The sequence below is a fragment of the Balaenoptera borealis genome (genome assembly GCF_965194805.1).
Source record: "Balaenoptera borealis genome assembly, chromosome: 19".
NCBI classification, from domain to species: Eukaryota; Metazoa; Chordata; class Mammalia; order Artiodactyla; family Balaenopteridae; genus Balaenoptera; species Balaenoptera borealis.
Genome location: NC_138878.1, coordinates 11,307,205 through 11,323,070, shown reverse-complemented (window position 1 = coordinate 11,323,070; position 15,866 = coordinate 11,307,205). Strand labels below are relative to the sequence as shown.

Below are 15,866 nucleotides of genomic sequence, written 5' to 3'. Positions count from 1 at the left end.
CGGGAGCTGGAGGGTAAACACCCCAGCCTCCTCGCCCTTGCCAAGTCTACCAGCAGGACTGAGGAGCAGCCACCGCCAGCAGCGGCTGGAAAGTACACCCCGCGCTGGCTGCCTTCCCACGCCTCTTCACTTCCCTGCTCGGGCTTCCTGGAATCACCTCCCACACGAATGAGTTGCATTCAAACCTTTGTCTCAGGGTTTGCTTTTGGGTAAATGCTCACCAGTGTAACTCAGTGTTGTCTGGAGCCAGGGCTGCAAAGACGAGAAAGGCCTGTCCTATAAAAGCTCGTAACCTGACAGGAAAACCAACGATTTTTTTTTTTAATGTAAAAACACAAAACAAAACAGTGTTTTGGGAGGGAAGGATGAAGCAACAAACTGACTTAAGGATCAGCGAAGCCCCTACAGATGACTTGTTCTACCCCAAACACCTCAAGGACAGAGAGCTCCCCCTCAGGAGTCAGCAGGTGATCAGTGTTACAACGGGTGTGGTCCATGTTCACTTCTCTGTAGGCTAGTGCCCTGGTTCCTCATACTTACGGTGATGCTTTCCATCTTACATACAGGTTAAGAAGAAAGGAATTTTTATTTCCTCCAAAGAAAGAATTCTAGTCTTCAGCTAAAAATAGCCCATGTAGTATGGAAAATATGAAGGGAGAAAAACTATTAAGTTCTTGATGATGTGTTAACAAAATTATTTGTAAGTCAGCTTTGACCTTTTTCTGTTCCTACGAGGTCTTTGGGGGTGGAAGCAAGTACTCAACCCAAATCTTTTATTACAAGTTCTGATGATCTGCTGATATCTTCATTCAAAAATTATTTTTTAGGGACTTCCCTGGTGGCACAGTGGTTAAGAATCCGCCTGCCAATGCAGGAGACACGGGTTCAAGCCCTGGTCTGGGAAGATCCCACATGCTGCAGAGCAACTAAGCCCATGCGCCACAACTACTGAGCCTGAGCTCTAGAGCCCGCGAGCCACAACTACAGAGCCCATGTGCCACAACTACTGAAGCCCATGCGCCTAGAGCCCATGCTCTGCAACAACAGAAGCCACCACGATGAGAAGCCCCGAGCACCGCAATGAAGAGTAGCCCCCACTCACTGCAACTAGAGAAAGCCCACACACAGCAACAAAGACCCATCGCAACCAAAAATAAATAAATAAACAAACAAATAAATAAATGTCATGCTTTAAAAAAAAATTATTTTTTGAATGTAAAGTCTACTATGTGTTCAGCTCTGTGGCCAACACTGTGTATCAGGACTTTTTTCAGAATCAAACAAGAAGCCTACGGCTAATTTTCCTCTGCCTCCCCCATTTTGGCAAATATTTCAGCAAAGGCACAACAGCAGCAGAATTCCTTCTCTCAGGAAAGGAGTCACGAGAGCTACAGGTGAAGGGTGTCCTTGTACTGAAAACAGCTTCTCCAACGTGCCAGGTACACCTGGACCTGAGACTAGAATACTCACCCTGACCCGGCAGGAAGTGACGGCAGAGCTGAAGGGACATTAGCCTGGGGTTTTTCTTTCTCATTTTGCTTGAAGAAGGATTTGGCTTCTTTAGATGTAGCATCCACTTCCTTAGTCACCCTGTACCAAGGAAGGAGACACCAAGTTTACAAGAGGAATAAAAAGAAAGAAACAAAATCTAAGAAAAGGGCATAAATAACAACAAGGAAAAACCCACTGGGCTTTCTATAAGTTCTGGCTGCTGAGCTTTATGATTAAAGCGTACTGTGACAGTTCTAGATAAAGACATTGTCCCCTTATTAATTTAACAAATGAAACTACAGCATATGTAAGTCTGATGTCTCTCAAATCCCCTCCATTACTTCTGTCAGCGTGATAGTCACCACTGAATCACAGCCCATGTGGGTCACCGACGTGAAGGCTGAAAAGGGCTCTTCCACTGCACCTCACACGCAGATTAGTGCTCACACTTAAGTAAAAGTTGGAATGGGGGGCTTCCCTGGTGGCGCAGTGGTTAAGAATCTGCCTGCCAATGCAGGGGACACGGGTTCGAGCCCTGGTCTGGGAAGATCCCACATGCCGCGGAGCAACTAGGCCCGTGAGCCACAACTACTGAGCCTGCGCGTCTGGAGCCTGTGCTCCGCAACAAGAGAGGCCGCGACAGTGAGAGGCCCGCGCACCGCGGTGAAGAGTGGTCCCCGCTCGCCGCAACTGGAGAAAGCCCGCACACAGAAACGAAGACCCAAGACAGCCAAAAATAAATAAATTAACTAATTAATTAAAAAAAAAAAATTTTTAATAAAAAAAAAAAAAAGTTGGAATGGGGAGATGGAGTATTTGGGAGAAAAACACTGGCATGATTTCAAGGAGAAAAGCAACAGTATAAACAATTGGGAATACTCTAAAGAAGGCTCCTGTTCTATACCTAACAACCCAAAGATGGAACAAAATTCCTTAAAACCGGCCAGATAGGCAGTGATTTAGGAGTGGAAGAAAGCGACACGATTGAGAATCCTGTCCAATTTCAAATCTGGAAAAAATGCTCTCAATAAAACTGAGTCCTCACCAGGGAAGTCCCTGTTTTTCTTTAATTAACAATAATCTTTTGATGTTCCTACTACCTGGTTTGCAAAATCTCCTATATATCCTGGCTCCTCCCTGACCTCTTCAGAGCAGTCCCTCAGAGTCATCTGAGAGGCTGTCTTCCAGGCTTAAGTCCTCATCAAGTCCGCCAAATAAAACGTAATTCTCCAAAAAAAACAAAACAAAACAAAACTGAGTCCTAAAGGATCAAATAAAAGTATTAATGGTGCCTGAAATTTCAGATAAAGAAGCAAAATGCCTAATGCTGGCCTGGGTTTGACAAGTCAATAAAAACATCTGAGGAATTTTGTTTAAATGCCAATCTGTCTGTCGGAGGGTCCAAGATTATGGTCACTGTGCCATGAGTGTTCAAACAGGTCATTCAGCATAATGACAGACGAATCCTATAAATTCTAGATTTGCAGGAATAGAAGTCTCTATCTTTTCTCTTCTTCCTTCTAGGCTTCTTAGGACCAGAACCAAATTTTCTCGTTAAGAACCATCTCACTCCTGCACTCAGTACTGTGTCACCCACACAAGTGGCACAAAATAAGAGGTTGAGAGTTTTACATTAAGAATCTTCACTGGCAAAGACTGCCTTAATCTTGAAGGATAACTTCAAACAAACAAACAAACAAACGAACACTCTGTTACTCCCCTACTCAAGTTCTTATGATGGCTCACTATTACTCAGAGGATCAAATATAAACTGCTGAACCCCCCAAATCAAGGTCCCCCCCAAATCTGCTCCTACTCTGTATTGGGCTTAATTTGTGTGTCCCTCTATTCTCCTAAGTAAACCTCTCAGTACTAAGAGTCAAGAGTCAAAAACAAGAGAAAGAATTTATATGATAGCTTAGACCACCATTCAGCAAATATTCACTCCTTCCCTGTGGACCAAGAAGATACTCCCCTACCCTACCGATGCTGAGCTTGGATACATGACTTGCTTCAACAGTCAATGAGATGTTAGCTGATTTGACAGAAAAAGAAGCTTTAAATGTATTTGTGCTGTTTCACTTGCCCCTTGAGCTCCTCCCTTTAGCCATAAGAACAGTATGCCTCAGGGAGCTGCTGGTCCAAGATGGCTGAAAGACACATGCTGCAGATCTGAACCCAACAAGCAGCTTGGAGACCAGCCTAGATTAGCTGAACCCCAGATATCTAGAAACACATGTTCAACAAATAAATTCTTATTGGTGTACACCACTGTGTTTTGGGATGGTCTGTAGCATTTCTGTAGCAGCAGCTAACACATTTACATTTCATGAGTGAGAACACTGATATCTAAGGGGTTAAGTTACTTTTTCTCATCTAGAGATTAAGTAGCAATGCTAGAGAGAACCCTTCAGTAAATTCTATTTCCCAAAGATGGTTGCCACAAATTTCCCAACCCCCATGCTCTTCCAGAACCTGACACTACCCCAGTGAAAGGGAGAGTATATGTCACCCCCCTTGAAACTGGGTGGGCCTTTGTGGCTGCCTCGACTCACAACGTTCAGTGGAAGGGGCACTACATGACTTGTAAGGCTCACTGAGAAAAGGTGATAGAGCTTCCAGGTGGCTCTCTCTCAAGAATGCACCTCTGAAACCCCAAGTTACCACACAAGAAGTCTGGTTGCCCTGAAGCCGCCATGCTGGAGAGAACACATGGGAATACCACTGAGACAGAGATACCTAAGGAGCCCGTTCCAGACCCCAGGTGTTTCTTCCTGGCCCAGGCACCACACATGCGAGTAAATAAACTTTCAAGATGGCCCCAGACCCAGCCACTAACTACAACTGCATGAGAGGTTCTGCACAAGAACCATCTAGCTGAGTTCAGCCACCCCGGAACTACAAGAAATTACAATAAAACAACTGTTTTAAGCTGCTAAATTCTGGGGTGATTACTTACACTGCTATAGAGACAACCAAAATAAACCTACATCCAAACCTGAGGCTTAATGCAGAGTCCCAGAGTACTGGCCTAGAAAGTTGCTTTAAATCTCCTTGCCCTGGGTAGAATCTGGGGCAGACCTGAGATGGCTTATGAAGAACAAGTGGAAACTTCCACTTGGAAATGGTGGTTTGAACTCTACTCCCTACCAAAACCCTGCCAAACAGTGGTAAACAAATTTACAAAGGCAAAACTACACAAGGATAAGAACAGGTATAATAGGAGAAAGATGTCAATCAAATTTTTTGATGGTAGAAAGCAAACACACAAGTAATAGTTGACTTAAGTCTTTGTTTGCTCCAATCTCTCAAGTTGGTAACCATGTGAAATGGCCAACAAGCAAGCAGTATCCTAGAAAGGCTCAGTAAATTGAGATACCAGGAAACTTTGAAGGTCGGGGAGAGGAGTGGGGCTAAAACTAGTTGAAAGTTTGTATCAGGAGCGTCTAGGTCCCAGATCCCCTTCTCTACCTTATACCACAGGCTACTGACCCCTACCCAACCCAGAACCCATTACTCGTTGGAGAAATGAAAATCACATAAGTTCCAGACTCAGATGGCAGGGCTGAAGTCTCATTCTCAAAACAGACAAATTAAATGAAGATGTATCTATTCGCTCTTCCTTTGCCACAGCAACCTCAAAGGCTATGTGTTTCCTACGTGTTTCGGACGGCTGAGTTGTAAGATGTAGTGCTACCCAACCTGTGTTGGACTTTGTACCAGTAAGAAATAAATATGTGTTATGCTACGGACTTTCTGGGTTTATTTGTTACCCCAGCATAGCCTAGCAGAGCCTTACTATTACATCAATTTAACCAATAGGAATTTCAGAATAAGAAAATATGGGAAGTTATGAACAAAAAGAAAAATTTCCTAGAAGTTTCCACAAAATGATTGTTCCACAGAATATTTGACCCAGCAATTTATTTTATTTATTTATTTTTAAAAATATTTTGGCCATACCACGCAGCTTGCGGGATCTCAGTTCCCCGACCAGGGATCGAATGCAGGCCACAGCAGTGACAGTGCTGAATCCTAACCACTAGGCCACCGGGGAACTGCCATGACCCAGCAATTTAAAAAGATCTACATAAAGGCACATCATTATGAAACTTTAGAATGCTGGTGATGAGAGAAGATAAAGATCAAGTGGCCCAAATCATAGGGAAAGTAAAAGAAGACTTTATGCAAAGTATGTTTTGTTTACTTGTTTACCACAGTACTAACAAAACTTTTCTACCAGCAACCTAAGACAATTCAGTGGACATTTTCTGAAAAGCGACCTAGATGCAGGCACTGTGTTTAACATGAGACATATAAAAAGATATGACATGGTCTCTGCCCTGACTGGCTCACAGTCCATCAGGACAGCCAACCATGAAAACAAATCATAACAAAACATGATATATAGTAAGTGGCATAAAGGAAGCATGGAAAAAAGTATAAGTTGTGGGAATATCTCTATTAATTTCTTACCGTCAAAGTCTTATTCATGGACTTCCCTGGTGGCACAGTGGTTAAGAATCCTCCTGCCAATGCAGGGGACACGGGTTCAAGCCCTGGTCTGGGAAGATCCCACATGCCGCAGAGCAACTAAGCCCAAGCGCCACAACTACTGAGCCTGCGCTCTAGAGCCCACGAGCCACAACTACCGAGCCTGCATGCTGCAACTACTGAAGCCCGCGAGCCTAGAGCCCATGCTCCACAACAAGAGAAGCCATCGCAGTGAGAAGCCTGTGCACCACAACGAAGAGTAGCCCCTGCTCGCCGCGACCAGAGGAACCCCATGCGCAGCAACGAAGACCCAATGCAGCCAAAAATAAAATAAATAAATTTATCTTTTTAAAAAAAGTCTTATTCATATTCACTAGGAAACAAGTTCTTTAAACTGGAATATTTCTCTCAGGGACTTTGATAAATGACACAAAGTAATAATAAGCAGATTACTGTATATTGAGAATATGCCTAGAAGAACTCCACTTTTAACAAGCAATAAGAACAGATTCGCAGGAATTCCCTGGCGGTCCAGTGGTTAGGACTCGGCGCTTTCACTACCGGGGCCTGGGTTCAATCCCTGTTCAGGCAACTAAGATCCTGCAAGTCAGGCGTTGACCTAGATGCAGACGGGAGGAGGGGGGGCAGGATTCGCTATCAAAATATCTTCAAGTAGGAGAACAGTTAAATTATAGACCACTCCTAATGTACAAGAGGGAACCCTGACAGGAAAAGGCCCATCATTAGCAACAGTTAATTCAAGTGCTAGCAGAAGGAATTCCATCTTAACTTCATTTTCACTTAATCAGAACTTCCTGAGAAGTCTTTATTTAGGCAGAAACTTTCCATGACTGGCCTCTTCCAAAAGGTGAATCATTTAGGAAATTCTGAGCTAACTGGCTCAGCTGGTTATATGATAGGGAAGGATAAAAAATACTGTATTTCCTCATTCACCAAGGTTAATAAGCTACACATTTTTCAAGTGGGAGAAAACCGAAACAAAAAGGTAAAAATCCTAAATTTAACAATTAAAACATAATTAGAAAAAACCCAAAAGACTAACTTTGTGCTAACACTACCTTATGCTTACACTTACAAATTCCTCCCAGTCATCAGTAGCTCTTTCTCACATTTCTTAACTTGATACAAAGACAAAAAGGAAAAGCAGAATAATGACATCAAGAGATTAAAAGACATGCTCAAATCCATTTACCAACTTTGCATCTGGTTGTCAAAATTCAGGCCCTCCAAGTTCCTACATGAGGGTTCCTTATAATACCTAAATTTAAGTATAAATAATTGAAGTTTTTTAAAAAATCCTGCCAACATGACAATTATTAACAGAATTTTGGGGTTTTTTTAGGAGGAAGGCGTTACACAGAACTTTCACTTGTCACGTTATATATCTCTGCACGTATGTGTTTAAAGTAATAAGCATATATTACTTTTGAGTATAAAATATATGTGCGTGAGAGTGTGCATATTTATGGAAAAAAAGTGTTTCCTTATTCATACTGCTGTTTTTTGATAGATATGGTGCTGCCCTCTTCTGACAAATGATGGAAACAGCAGGTTCTCTGAATACTCATCCAGTATTTAAAATCATCATCCATTTGCTTTAAAAAATGAAAGAAAAAAAAATTTTTTTTATAGAAAAAAAGAAATAGAAAATTTGTGTCAGTCAACTATATTTATAAATATTAATAAATCCACAAAATTTAATTTGATCAGGAAATTTAATGATTTCTCATAACGACAGTTATTCACCAGCTTTTCTCATTACTCTCTATGTAAAGTCAATGGTAAAGTTATAATAAATCTTTCTTAGATATCCTATATGACACATGGGAAATAATGCGAGCCAAGAAAAATTTCCAAAAATTTAAAAGCTATATTCCCAACGGTATATTAAACACTTTCTGTATTATTTCTGTAGGACTTTGGTTCACTATCAGTGTTCTACTAACCTCTGTTGGATAGCTCAATAGTTCCCAGTATGATTTCTGGCAGCAAAATACATTCTTTTTTTTTTTTTTAAAGAGAGTTCCCTGTTTATTTTTTATAATTAATTAATTAATTAATTAAATAATGGCTGCATTGGGTCTTCGTTGCTGTGCGCAGGCTTCTCACTGCGGTGGCTTCTCTTGCTGCAGAGCACAGGCTCTAGGCACGTGGGCTTCAGTAGCTGTGGCTCGAAGGCTCTAGAGCTCAGGCTCAGTAGTTGTGGCGCACGGGCTTAGTTGCTCCGTGGCATGTGGGATCTTCCCAGACCAGGGCTCGAATCCGTGTCCCCTGCATTGGCAGGCGGATTCTTAACCACTGCACCACCAGGGAAGCCCAGCAAAATACATTCTTAATTCACATCATCAAGATTTATTTAATGGATCCCTAAAATGATTATATGGGAAAAGGGTGTCTTTGCAATGGAGAATTCTGACACATATTGCCTAAGTAGTCTAACTTATTGCCACCAATAATCGGTGTTAACAATGAGATGTACTGAGGAGGACAAAACATCATCAATGTAGTATTTTTGTCTAAAGTGATTAATATGAAGTTAACCATGAGGAAACAATGCAACAACCCAAACTGAGAGACACTCTACAACACAGAGGGACTCTTAAGACTAAATGCAGAGTCAGCTCTACCCACCACCAGTCCCTCCCATCAGGAAACTTACACAAGCCTCTTAGATAGCTTCATCCACCAGAGGGCAGACAGCAGAAGCAAGGAAAACTACAATCCTGCAGCCTGTGTAACAAAAACCACATTCACAGAAAGAAAGACAAGATGAAAAGGCAGAGGGCTATGTACCAGATGAAGGAACAAGATAAAACCCCAGAAAAACAACTAAATGAAGTGGAGATAGGCAACCTTCCAGGAAAAGAATTCAGAATAATGATAGTGAAGATGATACAGGACCTCGGAAAAAGAATGGAGGCAAAGATCAAGAAGATGCAAGAAATGTTTAACAAAGACCTACAACAATTAAAGAACAAACACCTAGAAGAATTAAAGAACAAACAAACAGAGATGAACAATACAATAACTGAAATGAAAACTACACTAGAAAGAATCAATAGCAGAATAACTGAGGCAGAAGAACGGATAAGTGACCTGGAAGACAGAATGGTGGAATTCACTGCTGCGGAACAGAATAAAGAAAAAAGAATGAAAAGAAATGAAGACAGCCTAAGAGACCTCTGGGACAACATTAAACGCAACAACATTCGCATTATAGCGGCCCCAGAAGGAGAAGAGAGAGAGAAAGGACCCGAGAAAATATTTGAAGATATTATAGCCGAAAACTTCCCTAACATGGGAAAGGAAATAGCCACCCAAGTCCAGGAAGCGCATCGAGTCCCATTCAGGATAAATCCAAGGAGAAAAATGCCGAGACACATAGTAATCAAAGTGGCAAAAATTAAAGACAAAGAAAAATTATTGAAAGCAGCAAGGGAAAAACGACAAATAACATACAAGGGAACTCCCATAAGGCTAACAGATGATTTCTCAGCAGAAACTCTACAAGCCAGAAGGGAGTGGCATGATATACTTAAAGTGATGAAAGGGAAGAACCTACAACCAAGATTACTCTACCCAGCAAGGATCTCATTCAGATTTGATGGAGAAATCAAAAGCTTTACCAGAGAAGCAAAAGCTAAGAGAATTCAGCACCACCAAACAAGCTCCACAACAAATGCTAAAGGAACTTCTCTAAGTGGGAAACACAAGAGAAGAAAAGGACCTACAAAAACAAACCCAAAACAATTAAGAAAATGGTCATAGGAACATACATATCGATAATTACCTTAAATGTGAATGGATTAAATGCTCCCACCAAAAGACACAGGCTTGCTGAATGGATACAAAACAAGACCCATCTATATGCTGTCTACAAGAGACCCACTTCAGACCTAGGGACACATACAGACTGAAAGTGACAGGATGGAAAAAGATATTCCATGCAAATGGAAATCAAAAGAAAGCTGGAGTAGCAACACTCATATCAGATAAAATAGACTTTAAAATAAAGAATGTTACAAGAGACAAGGAAGGACACTACATAATGATCAAGGGATCAATCCAAGAAGAAGATATAACAATTATAAATATATATGCACTCAACATAGGAGCACCTCAATACATAAGGCAACTGCTAACAGCTATAAAAGAGGAAATAAACAGTAACACAATAATAGTGGGGGACTTTAACACATCACTTACACCAATGGACAGATCATCTAAAATGAAAATAAATAAGGAAACAGAAGCTTTAAATGACACAATAGACCAGATAGATTTAGTTGATATTTATAGGACATTCCATCCAAAAGCAGCAGATTACACTTTCTTCTCAAGTGCATACGGAACATTCTCCAGGATAGATCACATCTTGGGTCACAAATCAATCCTCAGTAAATTTAAGAAAACTGAAATCATATCAAGCATCTTTTCTGACCACAACGCTATGAGATTAGAAATGAATTGCAGGGAAAAAAACGTAAAAAACACAAACGCATGGAGGCTAAACAATACATTACTAAATAACCAAGAGATCACTGAAGAAATCAGAGGAAATCAAAAAATACCTAGAGACAAATGACAATGAAAACACAACGATCCAAACCCTATGGGATTCAGCATAAGCAGCTCTAAGAGGGAAGTTTATAGCTACACAAGCCTACCTCAAGAAATAAGAAAAATCTCAAATAAACAATCTAACCTTACACCTAAAGGAACTAGAGAAAGAAGAACAAACAAAACCCAAAGTTAGCAGAAGTAATGAAATCATAAAGATCAGAGAAGAAATAAATGAAATAGAAACAAAGAAAACAATAGCAAAGATCAATAAAACTAAAAGCTGGTTCTTTGAGAAGATAAACAAAATTGATAAACCCTTAGCCAGACTCATCAAGAAAAAGAGGGAGAGGACTCAAATCAATAAAATTAGAAATGAGAAAGGAGAAATTACAACAGACACCGCAGAAATACAAAGCATCCTAAGAGACTACTACAAGCAACTCTATGACAATAAAATGGACAACCTGGAAGAAATGGACAAATTCTTAGAAAGGTATAACCTTCCAAGACTGAACCAAGAAGAAATAGAAAATATGAACAGACCAATCACAAGTCATGAAATTGAAACTGTGATTAAAAATCTTCCAACAAACAAAAGTTCAAGACCAGATGGCTTCACAGGTGAATTCTATCAAACATTTAGAGAAGAGTTAACACCCATCCTTCTCAAACTCTTCCAAAAAATTGCAGAGGAAGGAACACTCCCAAATTGATTCTATGAGGCCAAAATCACCCTGATACCAAAACCAGACAAAGATACTACAAAAAAAGAAAATTACAGACCAATATCACTGATGAATATAGATGCAAAAATCCTCAACAAAATACTAGCAAACAGAATCCAACAACACATTAAAAGGATTATACATCATGATCAAGTGGGATTTATCCCAGGGATGCAAGGATTCTTTAATATACGCAAATCAATCAGTGTGATACACCGTATTATCAAATTGATGAATAAAAACCATATGATCATCTCAATAGATGCAGAAAAAGCTTTTGACAAAATTCAACACCCATTTATGATAAAAACTCTCCAGAAAGTGGGCATAGAGGGAACCTACCTCAACATAATAAAGTCCATTAAAAAAAAAAAAAAAAAGACTAAATGCAGGGACTTCCCTGGTGGCACAGTAGTTAAGAATCTGCCTGCCAATGCAGGGGACACGGGTTTGATCCCTAGTCTGGGAAGATCCCACATGCCGTGGAGCAACTAAGCCCGTGTGCCATAACTACTGAGCCTGCGCTCTAGAGCCCTCGAGCCACAACTACTGAAACCCGCACATCTAGAGCCCGTGCTCTGCAACAAGAGAAGCCACTGCAATGAGAAGCCTGCGCACCACAACGAAGAGTAGCCCCTGCTTGCTACAACTAGAGAAAGCCCGGGCGCAGCAATGAAGACCAAAGGCAGCCAAAAATAAATAAAATAAAATAAATAAATTTATTAAAATAATAAATAAATAAATAAAAGACTAAACGCAGACTGTAATCTTGGATTGGAGGTTGGACTGGACAAGAAATATAGCTATTAAGAACATTCTGGGGCTTCCCTGGTGGCACAGTGGTTAAGAATCCGCCTGCCAATGCAGGGGACATGGGTTCGAGTCCTGGTCCGGGAAGATCCCACATGCCGCGGAGAAACTAAGCCCGAGCGTCACAACTATTGAGCCTGCGCTCTAGAGCTCGCGTGCCACAACTGCTGAGCCTGCGTGCCACAACTACTGAGGCCTGCACACCTAAAGCCCGTGCTCTGCAACAGGAGAGGCCACTGCAGCGAGAAGCCCGCGCACCTCAACAAAGAGTAGCCCCCGCTCGCCACAACGAAAGAAAGCCCATGCACAGCAACAAAGACCGAATGCAGCCAAAAATAAAAATAAATAAATTTATTTTAAAAAAAAAGAACATTTTAGAATAACTAGGGAAAGATTTGCGTAGAACTGTATATAGAGCTACCAAAAATGTGGCCTGCAAAACTTCCTGTTATTGGTCTAAGACAAGATAGGTACAAAAATTTTGAGTATTTAGAAACTTGCTTAGCAATTTGACAATGTCACAATATTCAAGACATGAATGATGGACTCATTGCATTAAACAGAACATAGACCAATTCAGGTACTGTCAAACTTGCAAGATGGTCACATGTGATATTAGTCTTGTGCAGTAAGACCACATTACAGTGTGTATGAAAGTTTAGGGTTATTTTATCAATTAAAACCCAAAAATGTGATAAAATATAAGCATTTCTTTTTATAAATTTTTACAATCATTTTAATTTTTGACCAAGTGTGACTTTTAAAATTTATAGTTTAATAACTAAATTAAGAAAGTAAATTTGGTATTATTTTTTAATCCTCATTTACTGATGGCAAAACAACCTACACTGTACGCTTCTGCAAAAAAGCCCACGTTTCCTGAATGCAGCAGTAGTAGTAAACCACATGATGATGACGGAAGTGACTCTGAAGAAATGAAGGACAACCAAGGTCAAACTGCTTTTACTCTATGAGCCCTCATACACTGGGCTTGGGTTTTGATCATGCAGCACTAAAACCACAGTGAGTTCTTTGCAGAGATGTTTTGGCTAATAAAGCAACAAATCCACCAAAACTTCTGCAGCATTTACATATAAAACATGAAGAAATAAGTTCAAAATCAAAAGAATTTTTTGGAAGAAAGAGTACTGAACTAAAAAGTCAATAAAAAGATACAAAATTCCCTACGTTAGCATTGTGGCCTTCTGAGAAAGGAGTACTTTTGGTTGCTAACTAAGAAAAACATATACCATTCCCAGGACATTAGTAAAAGACTATATCAAAGGTGTCTGCTTGGAAATCTTGACAAAGAAGGTAGTTCAAGTACAACTTTCCAATGATACCATGGCTTAAAAGTATTCAGGATCTGGCTTATGATAGAGAAACTACTAACAAAGTCAGCAAAGTGTTTCTTCAATGTAATTTGAAGAACAACAGATTATTGCTAATATGAAAATTATTTTAGTATATGTGATTTAATCACGAGGGTGATATAAAGGATTCTTTTTTATCAGTTTTTTGCTGACAAACATTAACTGACACTGATCTGTATAATAAAAGTAGGATCACATGTCAACAGATGAGATATGAAGTTTAAGTGTTTAGAAGAATATCTTCCAATGGCACAGCTGCAAGACAGGGAAACAGTTCAGATTAAGGAGTTTGTGCTAGAACATAAATTAATACACTGCTTCCTTCATTGAGAAAACTCTTACCACATAAAAAAATCCCCACTGTTCTTAGTACAGTAGTAAAAACTGTGAATTATGTAAAGCTAATGCATTAAATTTAAATGACTCTATTTTTGATCAACTGAAAGTTGATCATAAATATGCATATGTTATAATGCATGCTGAAGTACAATGGTTATGAAGAAGAAAGTGCCTTGAGAATGATGAACTACAAAATAAACTTAGTACTTCCAAAAGAAAAACAATAACCATATGGTCCCCAATTTTAAAGATCTCAATTAGACAGTAAAACATGCTTATTTGCCTGCTTTGTTTGGTATTTTTTTGGTGTTTTTTTTGGCCGTGCTGAGCAGCTTGCAGGATCTTAGTTCCCCAACCACGAATTGAACCCAGGCCTTCAGCAGTGAAACTGTGGAGTCCTAACCACTGGACTGCCAGGGAATTCCCAGTTTGGTGTTTTTAATAATCTTAGTACTTTCACACAAGGAAGTAATTCAACATATTTTTCAGAAACAAATAAACTCTAAGAGTAAAAATGAAAGTTAAAAGCCTGAAGAACAGTTCCTATAGGTTAACATGTTTCACAGAATGTTCTGAATTATATTTTCCATTAAAAAAATCCACACATAGGAAATTCATGCATCCAGAATTCCTTTTTCCCACTGAAATATAACTTAAATTTAATTATAACTTGACAGGATAAATTACTGGAACTGACTACTTATGAAGCACTGAAGATGAACTCTGAAAATACAGTTACTACTAATCATTTCATGAGGTACCTAGGTCAAATCATTATGCTGTACACCTTAAACTTATACAGTGCTGTATGTCAATTATTTCTCAATAAAACTGGAGGGAAAAAAAAGAAAATATAGTTATTACTGGCTTTGTTTGGAAAAAGTAAAAATGAAAATCCTGAACTTAATGAAACTGCTTTAAAATCCACACTTCCATCCTCATTACTTTCACATTATTGCAGATCATTGTCTAAATTATCTGTAGTGAAGGACCATGATTTAAAAATTTCAACCTGTTGCAGACCAATACTTTTGTAAAACACAATAAAAAGAAATTATTAGAAAAATAAATTAAAAAGAGGTACAGGACTTCCCTGGTGGCGCAGTGGTTAAGAATCCGCCTGCCAATGCAGGGAACACAGGTTCGAGCCCTGGTCCGGGAAGATCCCACATGCCGTGGAGCAACTAAGCCCGTGTGCCACAACTACTGAGCCTGCGCTCTAGAGCCTGCGAGCCACAACTACTGAAGCCCACGTGCTGCAACTACTGAAGCCCATGTGCCTAGAGTCCGTGCTCCGCAACAAAGAGAAGCCACCGCAATGAGAAGCCCGCGCACCGCAACGAAGAGTAGCCCCTGCTCGCCGCAAGTAGAGAAAGCCCACACGCAGCAACGAGGACCCAACGCAGCCAAAAATAAATAAAAATAAAAATAAATAAATTTATTTTAAAAAAAAAAGAAAAAGAAAAAGAAGTCCGCATGCCACAACAAAGAGCCAGCATGCCGCAACGAAGATCCCACAAGCCGCCAACTAAGACCCAGCACAGCCTAAATAAATAAATAAATATTTTTTAAAAAGTTTGCGCTTGTATTTTGTATCTCTTCTTAATTTACTTCTCTAATAATTCCTATTTATTGTGTTTTACAAAAGTATTGGTCTGCAACAGGTTGAAAATTTAAAATCAGGGTCCTTCACTACAGAGAATTTAGATAACAATCTGCATTAATGTGTAATCTACCGAATGTGAGAGTTATATTGCGTCACAAAGGAGAAGATCCTTGTTCTTAGGAAACAGTGATTAAGTATTTAAGAGTGAAGTGTCATGATGTCTACAATTCTCAAATGGTTCAGCCAAAACAAAAAGAGAGAAATACGGAAACAGATGGTGGAGAGAGGGGCAAAACATTTACAAGTGGTGAATCAGTAAGATAGGTATATGGGTGTTCACTGTAATACTATTCTTGCAACATTTTTATAAGTGTAAAATTTTTCAGAAAAAAAATTTGGGGAGAAAAAAAGTAATACTAAAAGAGTGGAAATATGTATATCTAT

At 39.7% G+C, this 15,866-nt stretch overlaps 1 protein-coding gene across 5 annotated transcripts in view; it reads right to left on the bottom strand.

Annotated features, from left to right (window-relative positions):
* Nucleotides 1-15,866, bottom strand: part of CFDP1 (craniofacial development protein 1) — a 138,676-nt gene that overhangs the window by 109,164 nt on the left and 13,646 nt on the right. For all 5 annotated transcript variants that reach the window (XR_014237298.1, XM_082366409.1, XM_082366410.1 and 2 more), the window contains exon 5: nt 1,471-1,590. Coding sequence is in view for 4 of the 5 variants with exons in the window: in XM_082366409.1 (XP_082222535.1) it covers nt 1,471-1,590 (120 nt within the window). In the remaining variant the exon portion in view is untranslated. The remainder of the gene's footprint in view (nt 1-1,470; nt 1,591-15,866) is intronic.